Source organism: Electrona antarctica (assembly GCF_951216825.1).
Source record: "Electrona antarctica genome assembly, chromosome: 2".
NCBI lineage: Eukaryota > Metazoa > Chordata > Actinopteri > Myctophiformes > Myctophidae > Electrona > Electrona antarctica.
The window spans coordinates 16,588,715-16,604,932 of NC_136807.1; the positions used below are offsets into that span (position 1 = coordinate 16,588,715).

General features: G+C 42.7%; 2 protein-coding genes across 5 annotated transcripts in view; both read right to left on the minus strand.

Annotated features, from left to right (window-relative positions):
- Positions 1-1,136, minus strand: part of trim101 (tripartite motif containing 101) — a 14,057-nt gene extending 12,921 nt beyond the window's left edge. For 2 of the 4 annotated variants that reach the window (XR_013789330.1, XM_079496064.1), the window contains exon 1: positions 1-1,136. This exon is cut by the window's left edge and continues 118 nt beyond it. Coding sequence is in view for 3 of the 4 variants with exons in the window: in XM_079496064.1 (XP_079352190.1) it covers positions 1-65 (65 nt within the window). In the remaining variant the exon portion in view is untranslated. The other 2 variants (XM_079496066.1, XM_079496065.1) reach the window with 2 other exon arrangements.
- A 1,079-nt stretch (positions 1,137-2,215) lies between these two features.
- dnajc5ab (DnaJ (Hsp40) homolog, subfamily C, member 5ab) overlaps positions 2,216-16,218 on the minus strand; it is a 33,406-nt gene continuing 19,403 nt past the window's right edge. Inside the window, exons 2-5 of the mRNA XM_079529519.1 lie at positions 11,840-12,005; positions 9,315-9,528; positions 7,659-7,830; positions 2,216-7,474 (exon numbers count right to left, since the gene is read on the minus strand). Of these exons, the coding sequence (XP_079385645.1) occupies positions 7,374-7,474; positions 7,659-7,830; positions 9,315-9,528; positions 11,840-11,946 (594 nt within the window). The 5' untranslated portion in view covers positions 11,947-12,005 and the 3' untranslated portion in view covers positions 2,216-7,373. The remainder of the gene's footprint in view (positions 7,475-7,658; positions 7,831-9,314; positions 9,529-11,839; positions 12,006-16,218) is intronic.

Sequence of the window (16,218 nt, forward strand, 5' to 3'; positions counted from 1 at the left end):
AGGGCCGTGTCCCCCTCAGCTCCCTGGAAGCCCTTCAGCGGCCTCAGCTCCACGGGCACAGACATGCTCACTCAGCCAGAGAATGTCTTCAGAGCAAGAAAGTAGTAGAATGTCTGTCTGTCTGTATGGAGCTGTGTGGGGTATGTCTATATTCTGTTTGGGTATCTATATTTAGTAGCCGTGTATGCTGTTTGTCTGTCGATCGGTCTGTTTATGTCCGTCTATATATCTGCCAGTCACTCAGTCTATTTATGTATTCAAATAAGAAAAACATCCATACGTAGCATGGAGCGGGCGGTCCATGTAAATGAACAGAAACCTGCAGCGAAGAGAGGATTTATCTTCTTTCCTTTTCTTTTTTTCTGCGTTCAGAAATTCTTGGTTCTTCTGTCTCTTGAGTTTGAATCAGTCCATGAAGTGAAGTTTTGTCCAGTTTTCAAATCTTAGGTATTGATCCGCGCATGAAGCTTTTCAATCCATACGCTGCCAAATCACAGATACAAAAATGTACATCACATGTGAATAAGAGGTTATTTCAATTCAATTGATTTCCTGATCCAGGACAACGGCTGGTATTGCTGAACAGACCACACATCTATTAGTTCTTAACATTGGAAAGCACGTTTTCTACGGCTAGGTGGCTCTGTAGCCACTGAAGGCGGCACGATGCTGGTATAGGAGACAAGACGCCTCTCTATTCTGGGATCTTGGGTCACACTTTGTATCTCTTCGTTTTCCACGTGGGCCAAAAGTGTCTCAGAGGCAACTTCAAGATTAGGACACGTCTTCAGGGGGATAAAGTACAGATCACTTTGGCGATTAGAGGACTTTGTTGTGTTATCTGGCCACAAGAAAGTGTTGAGTGTGAGAAGACAAAGTGCATCCCAACCTGAGCCTCCTGGTCTCCCCGCTGTGTGCCCGTTACACAGACACCGGTCTGTTCAGGACTGTGAGGTCCAGAGTGTCCTGGTTCCACTTTGCTAGGTGGTCTTCCAAGTACTCCTCTTCTTCTCCTCCTCTCCTTCTTTACTTCACCCTCGCTCAGTCAACGGACACTCCATTCCACCCTTTTGTTCCCACAGGTACAGATCACTGTTAATCTGTTTGTAGGTCGCCATCCGCCACAGAACAAGAAGGAGAGAGAGAGAGAGAGAGAGAACAACCAAGAGACTAAACTTAAAGGGGTGTTAGAGGTGGGGGTATCAGATTACAGACAAGTTCCCAGGGACAGTCCCTCCACGCTGACCCCAACGCGCACACACACACACACACCCTACCATATCGGGCAATGGGGCGGTATGTGGATACATCATACCATGCCAGGCTGTGCTCTTTCTACAATTACCTCCTCTGATCCCCCCACACAGCCCCCCACATACCCCATTAACCAGAGCCACACAAACACACTATATTAACAAGGGCTCACACCGTGGAATAAATTGATACACACATTAGTTGATCAACTATTTTGTTTTATTTTCCACTTTCTTGGGATGGACAAAGTACACTTTTATTGCATGTGCCCAGTTTAGACAGGGCACATCTGAGCCAGTTGAAAATGAATGTATATTATAGGCGCTAAACAAATACAGTTTATATGGGAAGACCGACAATCTGATCTCCGGCCCAGTACAATACAGGCCAGTACAATACAGGCCAGTAGCATGCTAGTATTAATAGATGTAAAAAGAAAATAGCTCCTTCTGTTTTATGTCAGGTCATCTTGATAACATGAGTATGTTGTGTTCAATTAACTCAGTGTACAAATCTAGCCAAGATATATATATATGTATGTATGTATGTATGTATGTATGATGCATCAGGTTTGATACCTGGGCTGGTCTGGAATCCTGTAGTGTGACTGAGTCCACTGTGAGAACTGAAAGGCCTAGTCTGTTGCAATCTGACAGTTTTAAGTAGTCTTTGACTAGTCTGAACAAGACTGTTTGGTGTGGAAGGACCTACACAGACCATACAAATATACTTTAATACTTGACTGAGTGATGAAGTCTAGCAATGTATCCACTCCTATGGAAACAGAACAGAGACGAACACAGCCTCATGGCCGCGGCCAGCAACCTGCTCAGCAGCAGTGCAATAACCCCAGTTATGAACTGCCATTGCGGGATATTTACATTTGAGGTTCACAAAAGTTCAGGATGTACCAAATGATAATAACTGAGGAGGAAAATAAACTGGCACAGACACAAAGAGGTTCTGAAGCATCGGAAACATTTATTTTACAACAACACATCAGATCATTTTTTTTGTTTTTGTTTTTCTATTTACCCATTCATCTGTCTGTCTGTCTGTCTGGGCCAGTAAGCCAGACACACACATACACACTATGGATCCATGCTACAACAGAAAAATAAAACCATAACTACATCTCTACCTATGAACTGCCACTGCATGTATGTACAGCAGGCCTGCCAAACCAGAGAAAAAAAGGTTCTAAAAATGTATACATCATATTTATATTTACCAGCCATCTCATAAATTCAATATTAAAAAGATAGCAAAAATAAAATAAATAAAATAATGCTTCGATCTGATCACTATATTTGCACTATTGTCATTTCTTATTAGTTATCTCTCTTAATATTTTATTCATCAGTTTTCCTAAAAAGAAAGAGTTTTGTTTCCAGTTGTGTAATTAATAATATACACTTCCTTCACTCAGACACGGCTTCATGTTTGGTCGATAAGAGAAAGAAATATATATATATATATATACTGTATATATAAAGAGGAGGGTTTGGGGTTAGAGAAGTGGCATTTCATTGGTCAATATTCGCACAACACGCTGACGCTGGTAAGACAATCAAACATCAAAGATAGAGTGGGGGATAAAACAATTAATTCAGTGGAAAGCGATGCAGAACGTGATTGGGTTAGAGGACGGCAGACAAAGCAATGCAGAACGTGATTGGGTTAGAGGTCTAGGACGGCAGACACAAATATAAAATGGAGGATGGTCGATCTTTCTCAGCTTTTATTGCACTTTGATATTTGACTGTGGAAAGTAATGGATTTATAACAGCGGTGTCCCATCATTCCAACCAAAACATTATACCTATTATACCCACTTTCTTTATTTCTTAGATAGGAGAGACAGGAAACTACGTGGAGCAGAGTGGCCACAGGGAATTCCCTTTGGGTTAGTGGTTAAGACGTTGGCTTTCCACACGGGAGACCCGGGTTCAAATCGCGGGCGTTACGTACAGGTAGAGATGGCAAGGAGACATCTGCCTTTCACTAATTAGATTGAATACATTTAGGCATTTGGCTACCATAAGAGAGTCAGTTACTCCCGTCACCGTTTACCCATGCTTGGTTGAATTTCTTCACTTCATTCAGAGCCATGACGGGAGTCGAATTCAAACTCAAGTCCACGGCACTCGCAAGGAGCATAATATTCTATTTAACATCGTCGTACGACAGAGCACAAATTTATAGGCGTGCACGATGACGAAATTATGACAGATATCAGGGTCATACCGATTCCGATATTATTAGGACCACAATGGAAACAAGCCTAGGCCCTAGGGGCTTGGCCCAAAGCCTATTCCAGTTTGGAATTTTTTTTAATTCCTATTTTTTTTATGTATGTATATTGGATTTGGGTTTGGCACTCCACTGAAAACCATTGCTGATGCGCAACCTCTTTTTTCTCATCCTGTTAATAAAGTATTCAATCAATAAATATACTCTTTTTCCAAGTATCTTGTTTTCACCACTGAATCACTACTGAATGAGAATGAAGAATTTAGCCATTGACGGTCACATTATTATTGCATCATCAATATCGGTGAAAATAATCTGCATTATTTTGAGACCGATCCGATACAGATATGGTATTTTTATGGCCGATTCCGATTGCAACTGAATTACCAGGTAACTGAGCATTTGGTTGGAATGAAAAGCTGCAAACACTCGTACCTCTATAGCACATGACTGGGCACAGCTGCTATGAAGCCTTTAATTGACACAAATATATGGTTAAAAGAACTGCCTCCTTGTTTTTCTAAAAAAAAAAAAAAGAACAACAACAATGAAATGACATAATGATACAGCACAACCACCCCATACGGATTCAGTCTCAGGAGTGATGGATTGCTATTCACGTTTGACAAATAAACGTGTCTTCGTAAAAAATAAATAAACAAACAAAAACAAAAAGGCTAAACGAACAGTTTGAATGTAAACTCAACTGCTGTCGTTTATATTTTTACGGTTACTACCGGGATCACCCTCGACCTACGAGAGCTGCTGTCACAGAAACAAACTTTGGATATGAATAGGTCAATATCCTCCCTTCATTAACCTCATAAATAATAAGAAAACTAAACAAAAAGATGAAAAACTAATCTACTGAGAGACATGAAGAAAATTATTTAAAGAATCAACACTTTGGGTTTTGGAGATTAACAACTTAAAAGTCTAACATTTAGTTTACAACACATGTACAGCAGTTTAACTTCCTCACACACAATCAAAAACTAAAATCAGTAAATAATAAAAGGGCTGTGTGTGTGTGTGTGTGTGTGTGCGTGTTTCTGTGTGTGTATATACGACATTTGAGGGATTGTTAAAAAAAATGTATGTATGAAGAATATTGGCCAATATATTCATACTCTCCAATATTTGTATCAGCGCCCCAAGAATTCAGGTTCGGTTGGGCTCTATTTTTTTCCACCCCTCTCCCATCTTATCTTCCCTTTTTCTTACCTCACCTTTATGATTTTCACTATGGGCAAAAAGAAATGCAGAATGTACATGTATGTATAAGTTACTAAGCCAAGGTGTGTGTGTGTGTGTGTGTGTGTGTGTGTGTGTGTGTGTGTATTTGCAATTCATCACAGTTATGATGACTGTCAAAGAGACAGATGGCTGGTTTGGTTGTATATGATTGTGTGTGTTGTGTGGATGATAAATATTCCTTGGTTCAGTCAGAGTCTGTCGACTGATTATCTGTGAGTCTAGCCATGGTACTGTGTGTGTGTGTTAGTTCATGTGTGTGTGTCCATTATACATCAGTGCGGCAGCTGTGATAATGTATATGGGTGTTTATGTAGTGTGTATAGCGTGCATTAGTGCAATGGCTGTGAAGTGTGTGTGTGTGTGTGTGTGTGTGTGAGTGTGTGCATCAGTGTGGTAGCTGTAATGTGTATACAGGGTCGTTTCTTGCTATATTATGCAGACTATGGTTGCATAGCTCCTCCAGAGCCACCAGGGGGACCCTGTGCACCCTCATGGGTTAATCCACAGCACCTGGCTATACATTTTAAGACAAATGCATTTAATGTAGACTGGAAAAGATGCCTGTGCTGATTTTCTGCATTCACTAATATTATTATTATTAAATATTCATTTTGGGGCTTTTATGTCTTTATTGCTTGAGGACAGTAGGCTGACAGTCAATGGAGAGAGAGATGGGGGATGACACGCAGCAAAGGCCGCGCCACGCTGTCAGGTTACATTGTAGCCTGACAGGGCCTCTGTATCTGTATTAAGGTACATTGTAGCCTGACAGGGCCTCTGTATCTGTATTAAGGTACAGTGTAGCTTAACAAGGCCTCTGTATCTGTATTAAGGTACATTGTAGCCTGACAGGGCCTCTGTATCTGTATTAAGGTACAGTGTAGCCTGACAGGGCCTCTGTATCTGTATTAAGGTACATTGTAGCCTGACAGGGCCTCTGTATCTGTATTAAGGTACAGTGTAGCTTAACAGGGCCTCTGTATCTGTATTAAGGTACATTGTAGCCTGACAGGGCCTCTGTATCTGTATTAAGGTACAGTGTAGCCTGACAGGGCCTCTGTATATCTGTATTAAGGTACATTGTAGCCTGACAGGGCCTCTGTATCTGTATTGAGGTACATTGGAGCCTGACAGCCAGTGGTCCGGGCCTCTGTATATCTGTATTAAGGCCTGGACTGTTAAATTCAGAGCTAATTTCACAACCTGGATGTTACTTTTCTATTTCCTATTCTTACTTAATTTAGTTATTTTTGTGTTATATGTAGGTAGAGGAGGCAAGAGGCCTTATACAAGAGTTTCCCGTCTCCTCCATGCACTATGTTTTTTATGTTCTTTTTTCATATATTTCGTATTGTCTTTTAACTGTTCTAAATCAAATCAAAGGGGAATGGATAAGGGAACAGGCGTATCTCGTAAGCAAATCTATTTAAATTGTCAAGACTCAAGACTATAGGCCGTTTATAGTCTGGCCATTTAGTGTTTAGTGTTACAACCGACGATAATCAAGTTTGATCGACATTTGTAATACCATACCAGTTGCCCTTGTGGAGGCATTGGTACAGCTTTCTTTTTCGAATGTTTTTCTTTGTTATGGTCTTTTATTCATTGGACTACTAGTCCAAAAAATACTTTGTATTTGCGTGTTATTTGTTAAAGGAGCATTCAGTGATTTGGGTGATTTGAAGAAAAGAAACGGTCCACCCGGTAACAAGATGTGCACATGCACACGCTCTACAGTGGGGGAAGTACAACAGACCAACAGCACGTGCACCAATGCCCGCCCCACTCGATCATGATTGGAGGAAGGCCCCTCTCATCCTGATTGGATGAAGGCTTTGCCACCCAAAGCCCAAACCGAAACTAGGGTTTTTTGACCCCAGGGGCTCACTGGGGACAGGGAGGAACTCCTTATATGGTCAGCACACTTTATAGTAGGGAGGATTATCCAAAAAATAAGAAAAAATAAGTGATATTTGAATTAAGTGAAATCACTGAATATACCTTTAATAATTCGCACCATGGTGGTGTCATTATTTAAGTTAATTCTTTGTGATCGCCACATTTATTTTATGAATTGCCTTTTGGGGCAACAGGATATATATATATTTTTTATTACCATTTTTAAGTTTGATTTTGATTTCCTAAAAACAAAATATTTCATTTGCCATCATTAAATGGCTCAGCCGGCCAAAAGCTGTTAAGTTAGTTTTTTTTTTAATATGAAAATATAGAATCATAGCTACATTGACACTTTCTATTCAGATGGCCTAGGGTACACTGCACATGAATTCCTTCTTTGGCCTCCAATGTTCCCTATTATACATGCTGGGCCAAAGATGCAGATATAGTAGACGTTAAAATGCTGGTACAAAAAAATAAAACAGTACGTTGCCTTGAGGTAGGGGGCCCCCCAAACAAGATTTTTCATCAAGCTCCTAAAAAGCTAGAAACGGCCCTGTGTGTGTGTGTGTGTGTGCATGTGTGCCTATTATGCATCAGCGTGGTAGCTGAAATGTGTGTGTTTTTGTGTGTGTATGTCGAATATGCATCACTGCAGGAGCTGTGGTGAGTGTGTGTGTGTGTGTGTGTGTGTGTGTGTGTGTGTGTGTCTAGTATTCAGTGCGGTAGCTGTGCTGCGCGGCGTCAGAGGTGAGCCCGGTTGTCTCTGTGGCTGAAGATGGCTGCATCATGATTGGCTCCCCCGTAACGTCTGGAAAGACAGATACAATTATTTCCACACACAAAAACCCAGAAAAATTCAAATGTATTCTCCGGCTGGTAGTCAACTATAGGCAACTACATTTATTTTTTATTTTTTTGTTAATTAATATAACAAATTAGGCAAACAAAAAGAAAAGCTACGCATGTGTGTGTGTGTGTGTGTGTGTACGCACCTCTCTCATCTGTGGTCATCTGAGCCTCCAGGTCTTCAGGTGAGACGTAGAACTCGGGCTCTTGCTCAGGGGGTGGGCGTGGTTTACACTTCCCACAGCAGCAGTTACAACAGCAACACAGACAACAGCAGAAATAACAGCCGGTAGCTACACCACAGAAGATGAACAACGCCTGGAGGGGGGAGAGAGAGAGAGAGAGAGAGTGTGAATTAATGAACAATGGTCAGGAAAAGACAGAAAGAAAGGTATAGGGAAAGAATAGGGACAGAGGTGAAGAGACATGTTTGATGACAGTGTGTGACAGTGAGTGGATGTGAATTGACTTAAATGTGTGCATGACTGCATGTCAACGTTATCCAAAAAGCATGCAGTTATTTCTCTGTCATTTTATTAATCCACCCATTCTTACATACATTATCCTCCCATGCCACAGTAAAATCCTCTAAAATTTAACTCTAAGAATTTACAAATAACCAAATAGACCCAAATGAACACTATGCATAATTCTCCAATGCATAATGAACACCAGTTTGTCCATCACCCTCTTTCCTCCATCTGGAAATGGTAAGGTTAGGATAAGTTAGTAGGTTTGTTTACAATTTACAATTTACAATTTAGGCATTTAGCAGACGCTCTTAATCCAGAGCGACTTACATTAAGCAATAACAAAAAGCATGGCATACATCACATGTATAAAAAGTAGTTATCATGAATCATGCGTAAACTAAGAACGTTACAGTGGAGTATCTATGTAAACTATACATACTATACAATATATTATACATGTGTACTATAAAGTGCTATGACTACATAAAGTGCAATTCTAGAGCTGTCTACATAACAAGCTATAAGTCTGTTTAAAATACTATCTAAGTCTACATAATGTGCTATCTAAGGGGATAGGCTAGGGCAAGTGCTACGGGCCATGGTGGAGTCTGAAGAGGTGGGTTTTCAGACTACGGCGGAAGATTGGGAGTGAGGCTGCAGTTCTGACTGCAATGGGAAGTGCATTCCATAGTTTTGGAGCCAGAAGGGAGAAGAGTTTGGGACGTGTGGAGCGTTGTCCTGGCGTTTTTAGTGAAGGTACCTCCAGCTTCCCTGCGTTGGCTGATCTGAGTGAGCGGGAGGGTTTGTTTCCGGTTCAATCCCTGAATCACCCTGGGTTAGTGTCCTTGAGGCAAGACCATGAACCTCTAACTGCTCCCGATGAGCAGGTTGGTACCTTGCATGGTTTCCCCTGCCATCAGTGTCAGTGTGAGTGTGTGAATAGGTTAATGTAATGCACATTATACAACAGGTCGTTTCGAGGAAGCAATCCGATTGGTTGAAACAGCTTCTAGCCATTCCTTAAACCAGCGCAAAGGAACACCTACTCAAAGCGAAGATTTCACCTGTGTTTTTCTCCCAGAGTGCAGCAGAGTTGGTGGCTAGGCTAGCTAGTTTCTGTTGCATTTGTGGTCGTAGTGACTACATCTGTCATTGACAAATTATTATTTTTCAGCGATTCCCTTAGTTTTAAGGGTAACTGCAGGCGCATTAATGCACGCCTGCGGTTCCGAAAGGTATCGCAGCCTCGAGTGTAATATTGCTTAATTGATGAAGGCGCTATATAAATGCACCTTACCTACCACCCGCCCCTCCCTCTATAGTACATACCTTGGCCCACCAAGAGGACAATACAAAGTAGGTGTTGACGTTCTCTTCTCCAAACTGCTCGGCGACGTAGAGGCCCAGGGAGCCGTACTTGTCGTAGATGTTCCTCTTGGTGCAGTCGTTCAGGATGGAGTGGGCGTTGTTTATCTCCTTGAACTTCTCCGATGCTTCAGGGTTGTCTGGGTTCTTATCTGGGTGGAATTTCAACGCCAGCTTCCTGAGAGAGAGAGAGAGAGAGAAAGGGATGGGAGGTTGAATCAGAGGGAGAGATAGAAAGAAAGGAGTTAGAGGACGAAATTAGGGTGGGGTGGAGGCACGGGGTCAGAGAGGGAGGAAAAGACAAGAGGAAGGGGCTGGTGGAGCTAATACTCTTCTCTCCAACAACTGTTTTAATTTTATGAAAGTAGGAAGTGCTGCATGGATCCAATGGCTCACTCAACAGGTGCTCTTTAGTGGAACCGGTAGGTATAAAAAAAATCACTCACACTGAAGTGAGGGGCGCTCTTATCATCATCACATTCTGTGGCGTGGGCGGGCACACACACACACACACACACACACACACACACACACACACACACACACACACACACACACACACACACACACACACACACACACACACACACACACACACACACACACACACACACACACACACACACACACACACACACACACACACACACACACACACACACACAGCTATCGCCGCTCAAAAACAAACAAGACCAAGGGGAGTAGGGGACCGGATTGATTTTTAATCGTGCAGTGGTACAGCCCATAGACATAGAAAGGTAGACGCCTCATTCGTCACTGCAATTCATTGGAGCGACGTGTATCACACCGAGAGCGGAAGTGGGCCGTTATATGCCGCATCCCCGTCACGTGACTCACGTCCCTTCCTTTCATTATTTCCTTGGCACCAACGCGGACGCTTGCCCTCACTTGAGAGCATACGCCCCAGAGCTGAAGGTACAGAGTCAATACCAAGGCACTCTGTAACGTGTGATTTATTTCTACGTCCGAGATTAGACATGGTAACGCCACGCCTGCGTCTGATTGGCCTATCAACACTGCCCGTCTTGCCTGTCCTCCGAGATGCAAGGGTACTCCGTGGTGGGAAATAATACGTACAAGAGGCAACACGCGACAGTAACTTGCAACTTTAATTTTTGTAGAAGAGGCAAACTAATATTGTTTGTGCCGTTTGCTTTGATTGAATAATAGATTGAACAACTATGATTTGATTTGGCTGTGTTCTAAATTAAAGTGTTGGTGTTGATTATCGTGTATTAATCTAATTATAGTAAACTCATACTAAAAAGATATTTATTTATTTCCCACCAGTAACCTCGTAGCCTCGGTCCCATCCCATGCTTACTTATCTGCAAAAAGAAAACCTTGCGGCAGACTATCCAGCATGTAACCTCGCCTCACCAGGCTTTCCACCACCTCGGAGGAATCAGAGGCAGGCGGGGCGTTACCAATGTCTAATCTCGGACGTAGAAAGAAATCACGCCTCTGTAACCAATGCATGTTGACTCTCTGGTCTTCCATCAGGGTCTCTTAGTAAGTAAAGAGGTAAAGAGTCCATATCAGCACTCTAACTCCCTCTAGTGGCTCAAATCAATAACTGTGTGTCTTGACTCTGATTAAAGCCAGGGATAAGTATGTGGTTGCGGAGGAGGACACGGAGGACAATCTGTATTTTGTAATTCTGTGCGTATCAGCCAGGTCCGTAATTTGGAAAGTAATAATTCCAGGGCAAATGACCTACAATAACCATATTTCAGCAAACACTGAGGTCATCGCATCGGATAAGAGTAGTCCACTCTGAATCAACAGCTCAGTAATTTGGGGTCAAATTTTGGTTTTGGCAGGCTGCGTTGGAGTGAGAGTTAACAGCATTTTGCATGCAAATTTGGCTCATCTCTCTACACAGCATGGACAGTGCGTGTAATTAGCGAATCTGAGGTGGGTTTTGAGTGTGGTCTTAAACGTGGCGGTGGTTGGGGCAGCTTTGATGTGAGGTGGGAGCTGAGTTCCATAGGGAGGGGGCGGCCACCGAGAAGGCCCTGTCACCCCAGGTTTGTTTCTTTACCCTGGGGATGTCAAGGAGGTCGGCATCACCTGACCTGGGGAGTTGGGAGGAGTTCAGAGAGGGAGCCTGGTTGTTGAGGGCCTTGTAGGAAGTGCAATTAGTATTTTTAAATCTATTCTGTGCCAGTGGAGGTCTCGGAGGACTGGTGTGATGTGGTCCCTGGATCAGGTTGTGGTGAGTAGGCGGGTGGCAGAGTTTTGTACATACTGTAGTTCCTTGAGACCATTAGTGGTGACACCGTATAGGAGGCTATTGCAGTAGTTGAGTCTGGATGTGATGAAGGCATGTGTGTTTGTGTGTTGCCTCGAACATTTCTTGATGTCCTCTGGTGTAGTATTGTGTGTGTGTGTGTTTGCTTTGGCAATGTAAACGTTTGTTTTCTCATGCCAGTAAAGCCCATTGAATTGAATTGTGTGTGTGTTACCTGTAACATTTCTTGATTTCATCTGGTGTAGCATTCTTGTCGACTCCCAGAACGATGTACAGTGAGTCTCCTGACGTGGAGAGAGTTCTCTGTCTCTGGTGATCCATTGCCTCTCTCTCTCTGTCCTTTACTCACTTCTCACTGCCTTGCTCGCTCAGCACCTCACCTGTTAGATGGAGGACAAAGAAGCAATGTTAGAAGAGGGATTTTTGTGTTTTTTGCTTTTTACGTTTTAAATCGTTTTCATCCACATAACCATATCAAATACTACTCAAAGGAAAGTGACTGGTTGTCTTAAGTGTCCGACCAGCCGCAGTGGTGTCCGATAAGAACGTAACAGAGATGTCAACCCTGCTGATTATGAAAGAGTGTGGATCAAAAGAGCCATACTATAATGCAGAGGTATTTGAGTTGTAAGGCCTTGTAAATACCTTTTCTTTTTTTTTTAAAGAGAGAAAGTTACATGTATGATGTGTGCGATATATAAAGTGCTAGATTATCATAATGACAGTAATCCTAAATTATATTCTATCATATTCAAGAGCTTTTGGAGCAAAATTAGACAGACTCCTGCAGTCTGTGTGTGTGTGTGTGTGTGTGTGTGTGTTTGTGTTTTCAGCTAGTGCTCGTTGGCGCTCGTTCTGTCAAATAGGTCTATTCTAAGGTGTAGCATATACTTGTATAGACATATCACCCTGTGCTCATACTGTGCACAAATGTATTAGCCTACATAAATCTTTGTGTTTGAACACAAAATGCAATTGTAGAATCCCCCCAAAAAACAATCGCGCTTTGCGCGCACGCTGTGCGGCCCTCCACACACAATCATTCTACAGTTGTGGCCCCCGACCTAATCTAGTTGAATACCCCTTATAAAATAGCTCAAGGCTGTATTGCTGATTACTTAGGTTAGAACCCACCGCAGTGGTGTCCGGTTAGAACTTAAACCAGGATGCTTCGACAAGAGCCTGGTTCTGAAATCTGGTTCAGATTTCTTCCCGTTAAGGGAAGTTTTTCTTGGCTACTGTCCTTTAGAATTTTTTCCATAAATGAATTCCAAACTTCGTCATGCTACAGTGTTGCAAAACGTGTCGCATTGCGACACGTTTTGAGATCATTATAGAGTAATAAGACAGTGACACTGGGACGTTAAGTTAAATATAATATATATTAACTTGCAGTGTCATACTAGTAACTTAAGAGCAACCTCTGTAATGGTGTAATAAACTCAGACAACACCCAGTTCACTCGCTTTCAGTCTCATATCTATTCTAAACAGAATTCTTGATTTGCTGAGGGGGGAAAACACTGGGTCGCTGCTCTAGATAATGTAAAGTGTCTTGAGACAAACTTTGGCACTATAAAAATGAAATAACATGTTCTTCAACATAATACTTCATGCTTGCTTTAGTCACTATAGTTGACACAAAATAGTCAGTTTTGTGGGCATACAATGGCCCCTTTGTCCACTGTATTCCCTCGTATACTGCAGTACCCATGACTGTCCACTGTATTCCCTCGTATACTGCAGTACCCATGACTGCAAGCAGGGAGTGGCTTGAGGCACAGAGGTGCACAGACAGACATCGGACACCTTTCCAAATTTGCTGGCCATCCCAATGTCGATTCTGCCCTTCGACTACAGTACCATCTGCTGCCAGCTTATTAATGGTGATACAACAATGTCCCCCATTCTGTGTCCGTACCTTCTAAACAGAACAGCAAGGCACGGTACATTCCCATCTTGAACAAGCTGTGTAAAAAGGCCAGTTGGCCCGAAGAGGTTACTGGAAGGCAACTCAGCCAGTCAAGTCAACACAAATACAACGGAACTAAGTCGATTGTGAGTGTGCGTGTGCGTGTGCGTGTGCGGGTGCGCGTGTGTGTGTGTGCGCGAGCACGCACGCGTGCACAAGAGAGTGTGGGCGTAGAGAGCTTATTGTAAGCAAGGTAAGCTCAACCAGACTGGTGGGATACAAACAGAACAGAAGCTCCATAGCTGCTAACTATATACAATTCAAGTAGAAATGAGATCTGTTAAACATCACTAAGACTACAGTTTTTATTTTCTACAGTGTTAAGACTCTCTGCTGAGTGTTGAACTGAAGTTCATCTAGTTCAGCTATAGCTCACTCAAAAATATATGAAGTACAAATTAATAAATACTTTTGAAAGTTCAGAAATATAATTTCATTAAACATAAGCATATTTTAAATACTGTATGAATACATATTTCAGTATGGGAATTTGGGAATATATGTATTATGAAGATCACTTTTATGATCAATCAAACACATGGTATTGGCCTGTAGATAGACACATTAATACACACAGTTCCCTGAATCCCTGCACCCAACACATTACTCCAGTCCAAATAGTTCAGAGCACAGCATCAGCTGCAGTGCATCACTCCTAGAGCTTTAGTCGAGTTTAGTGCCTTGCTCAAAGGCACCATCCAGTATCCACCGCCCACTCCCCAGTTCACAGCTGGAATGCACCCTCAGTTGGTGCCCGGTTTGAAATTCATACCAGTAAACCAGCCTGATATTCTGACAGGCTTTGGCTGAAAGTTAAACCAACAGCTTTGTTGGCATGCATTTGTCTTAAAAAACAAAAAAGGTCCTTTCAAGAAAGGAAAAAGCTGGTGTTGCCAAAATAATCTCCTCTCCTCTCCGGTGCTTCCATTTGAACCAGTGTTATTAACAAGTCTGTTTGCAGTAAGTAAAGACATGTGGAGGTACAATGTTTCACTGAACGACGTGTAGAGGAAATGTGACAATATCCAAGCATATCAAATATCAACATTCGGTCCATAAATAACAAGTTGTCCAGCACTATCTGTGGTGTACATTTCACACACAGAGCACTCATAGCCCACATGTTTGTAGAGTAAGGGGCTTTCAAATGGAACAATAATCCCCTTGGTCCTACAAGGGCTGATAGTGTACGAGTTGGAGCCAGTGAGTGACCAGGCAGGCCTTCTGTTGGTGTTTAGACCAAGGATTGGACTAGTGAATGGTTGGAGACTAACCTGAATTTAGCTAGCAAGATATCCACCTGACTTTCACCTACAATGATTAGACCCCCCCAGAAGAGATGTTTGTGTTAAGAAAAAATGAATAACATTTTTTAATAAGACAAAGACAAAGACACAGACACAGACACAGACACAGACACAGACACAGACACAGACACAGACACAGACACAGACACAGACACACACACACACACACACACACACACACACACACACACACACACACACACACACACACACACACACAATATGACAGAGAAAGATAGACAGCACAGTGAACGAGAAATAAGAGATAGTGAATGAGTAAGTGACAGAAACAGTTGTGCAAACATTCCCCTGCCAGCCACGCTTTCACATTAGAGACTTGTCCTAAATTGGGTCATTTCTGGCAGTCCATCTGTAGAGCATTTTGTTATATTTGAGATGAGATGGCTTTTGACTTGAGCCCCACCCTTTTCTAGCCATTCTCTCAATAGTAAATGGTCAACTGTAGGTGTTTTTTTTTCTTCTTTTCACTTTACTACTTTAATATAAGAAGTCCAATCTTACTTAAGTGGAAGAGCTTCCCGCCTACATTCAGTCACTGGGTTATGAGGCTATAATGACTCACCTTAGATAAACCATTCAATGAGAGGTTTGGTACTAGCCAAGGTCTACTCTACGTAATGGGACCCTTTAGTCCTTGTGTGTGCAGGGCCTTGGCAGTGTATGTGCAGGGCCTTGGCAGTGTATGTGCAGGGCCTTGTGTATGTGCAGGGCCTTGTGTATGTGCAGGGCCTTGTGTATGTGCAGGGCCTTGTGTATGTGCAGGGCCTTGTGTATGTGCAGGGCCTTGGCCTTGTGTATGTGCAGGGCCTTGTGTATGTGCAGGGCCTTGTGTATGTGCAGGGCCTTGTGTATGTGCAGGGCCTTGTGTATGTGCAGGGCCTTGTGTACGTGCAGGGCCTTGTGTACGTGCAGGGCCTTGTGTACGTGCAGGGCCTTGTGTACGTGCAGGGCCTTGTGTACGTGCAGGGCCTTGTGTATGTGCAGGGCCTTGGCAGTGATGCTAATATCATTGAATTGACCTGTCGATTGGGCTCTACAATGGGTGACCAATTTGAGGGTGCTTTGTGTGGAGTTGGGCCAATATGAAGAAGTGAAAGAGACAGAAGTGACATTGGAAGAGAAAGTAAGACTGTGGGAGATGTGAGGAGTCCTCACATGAGGACAGACAGACAGACAGACAGACAGGCAACATCCTCCAGTCCTCACTCTTTCCCATGAGCAAAACGGCCGACGTGTGAATATACTGGCTTTACCCTGATCTAATAAGGCTACAGTAGGCACTTGCTTCATAGAG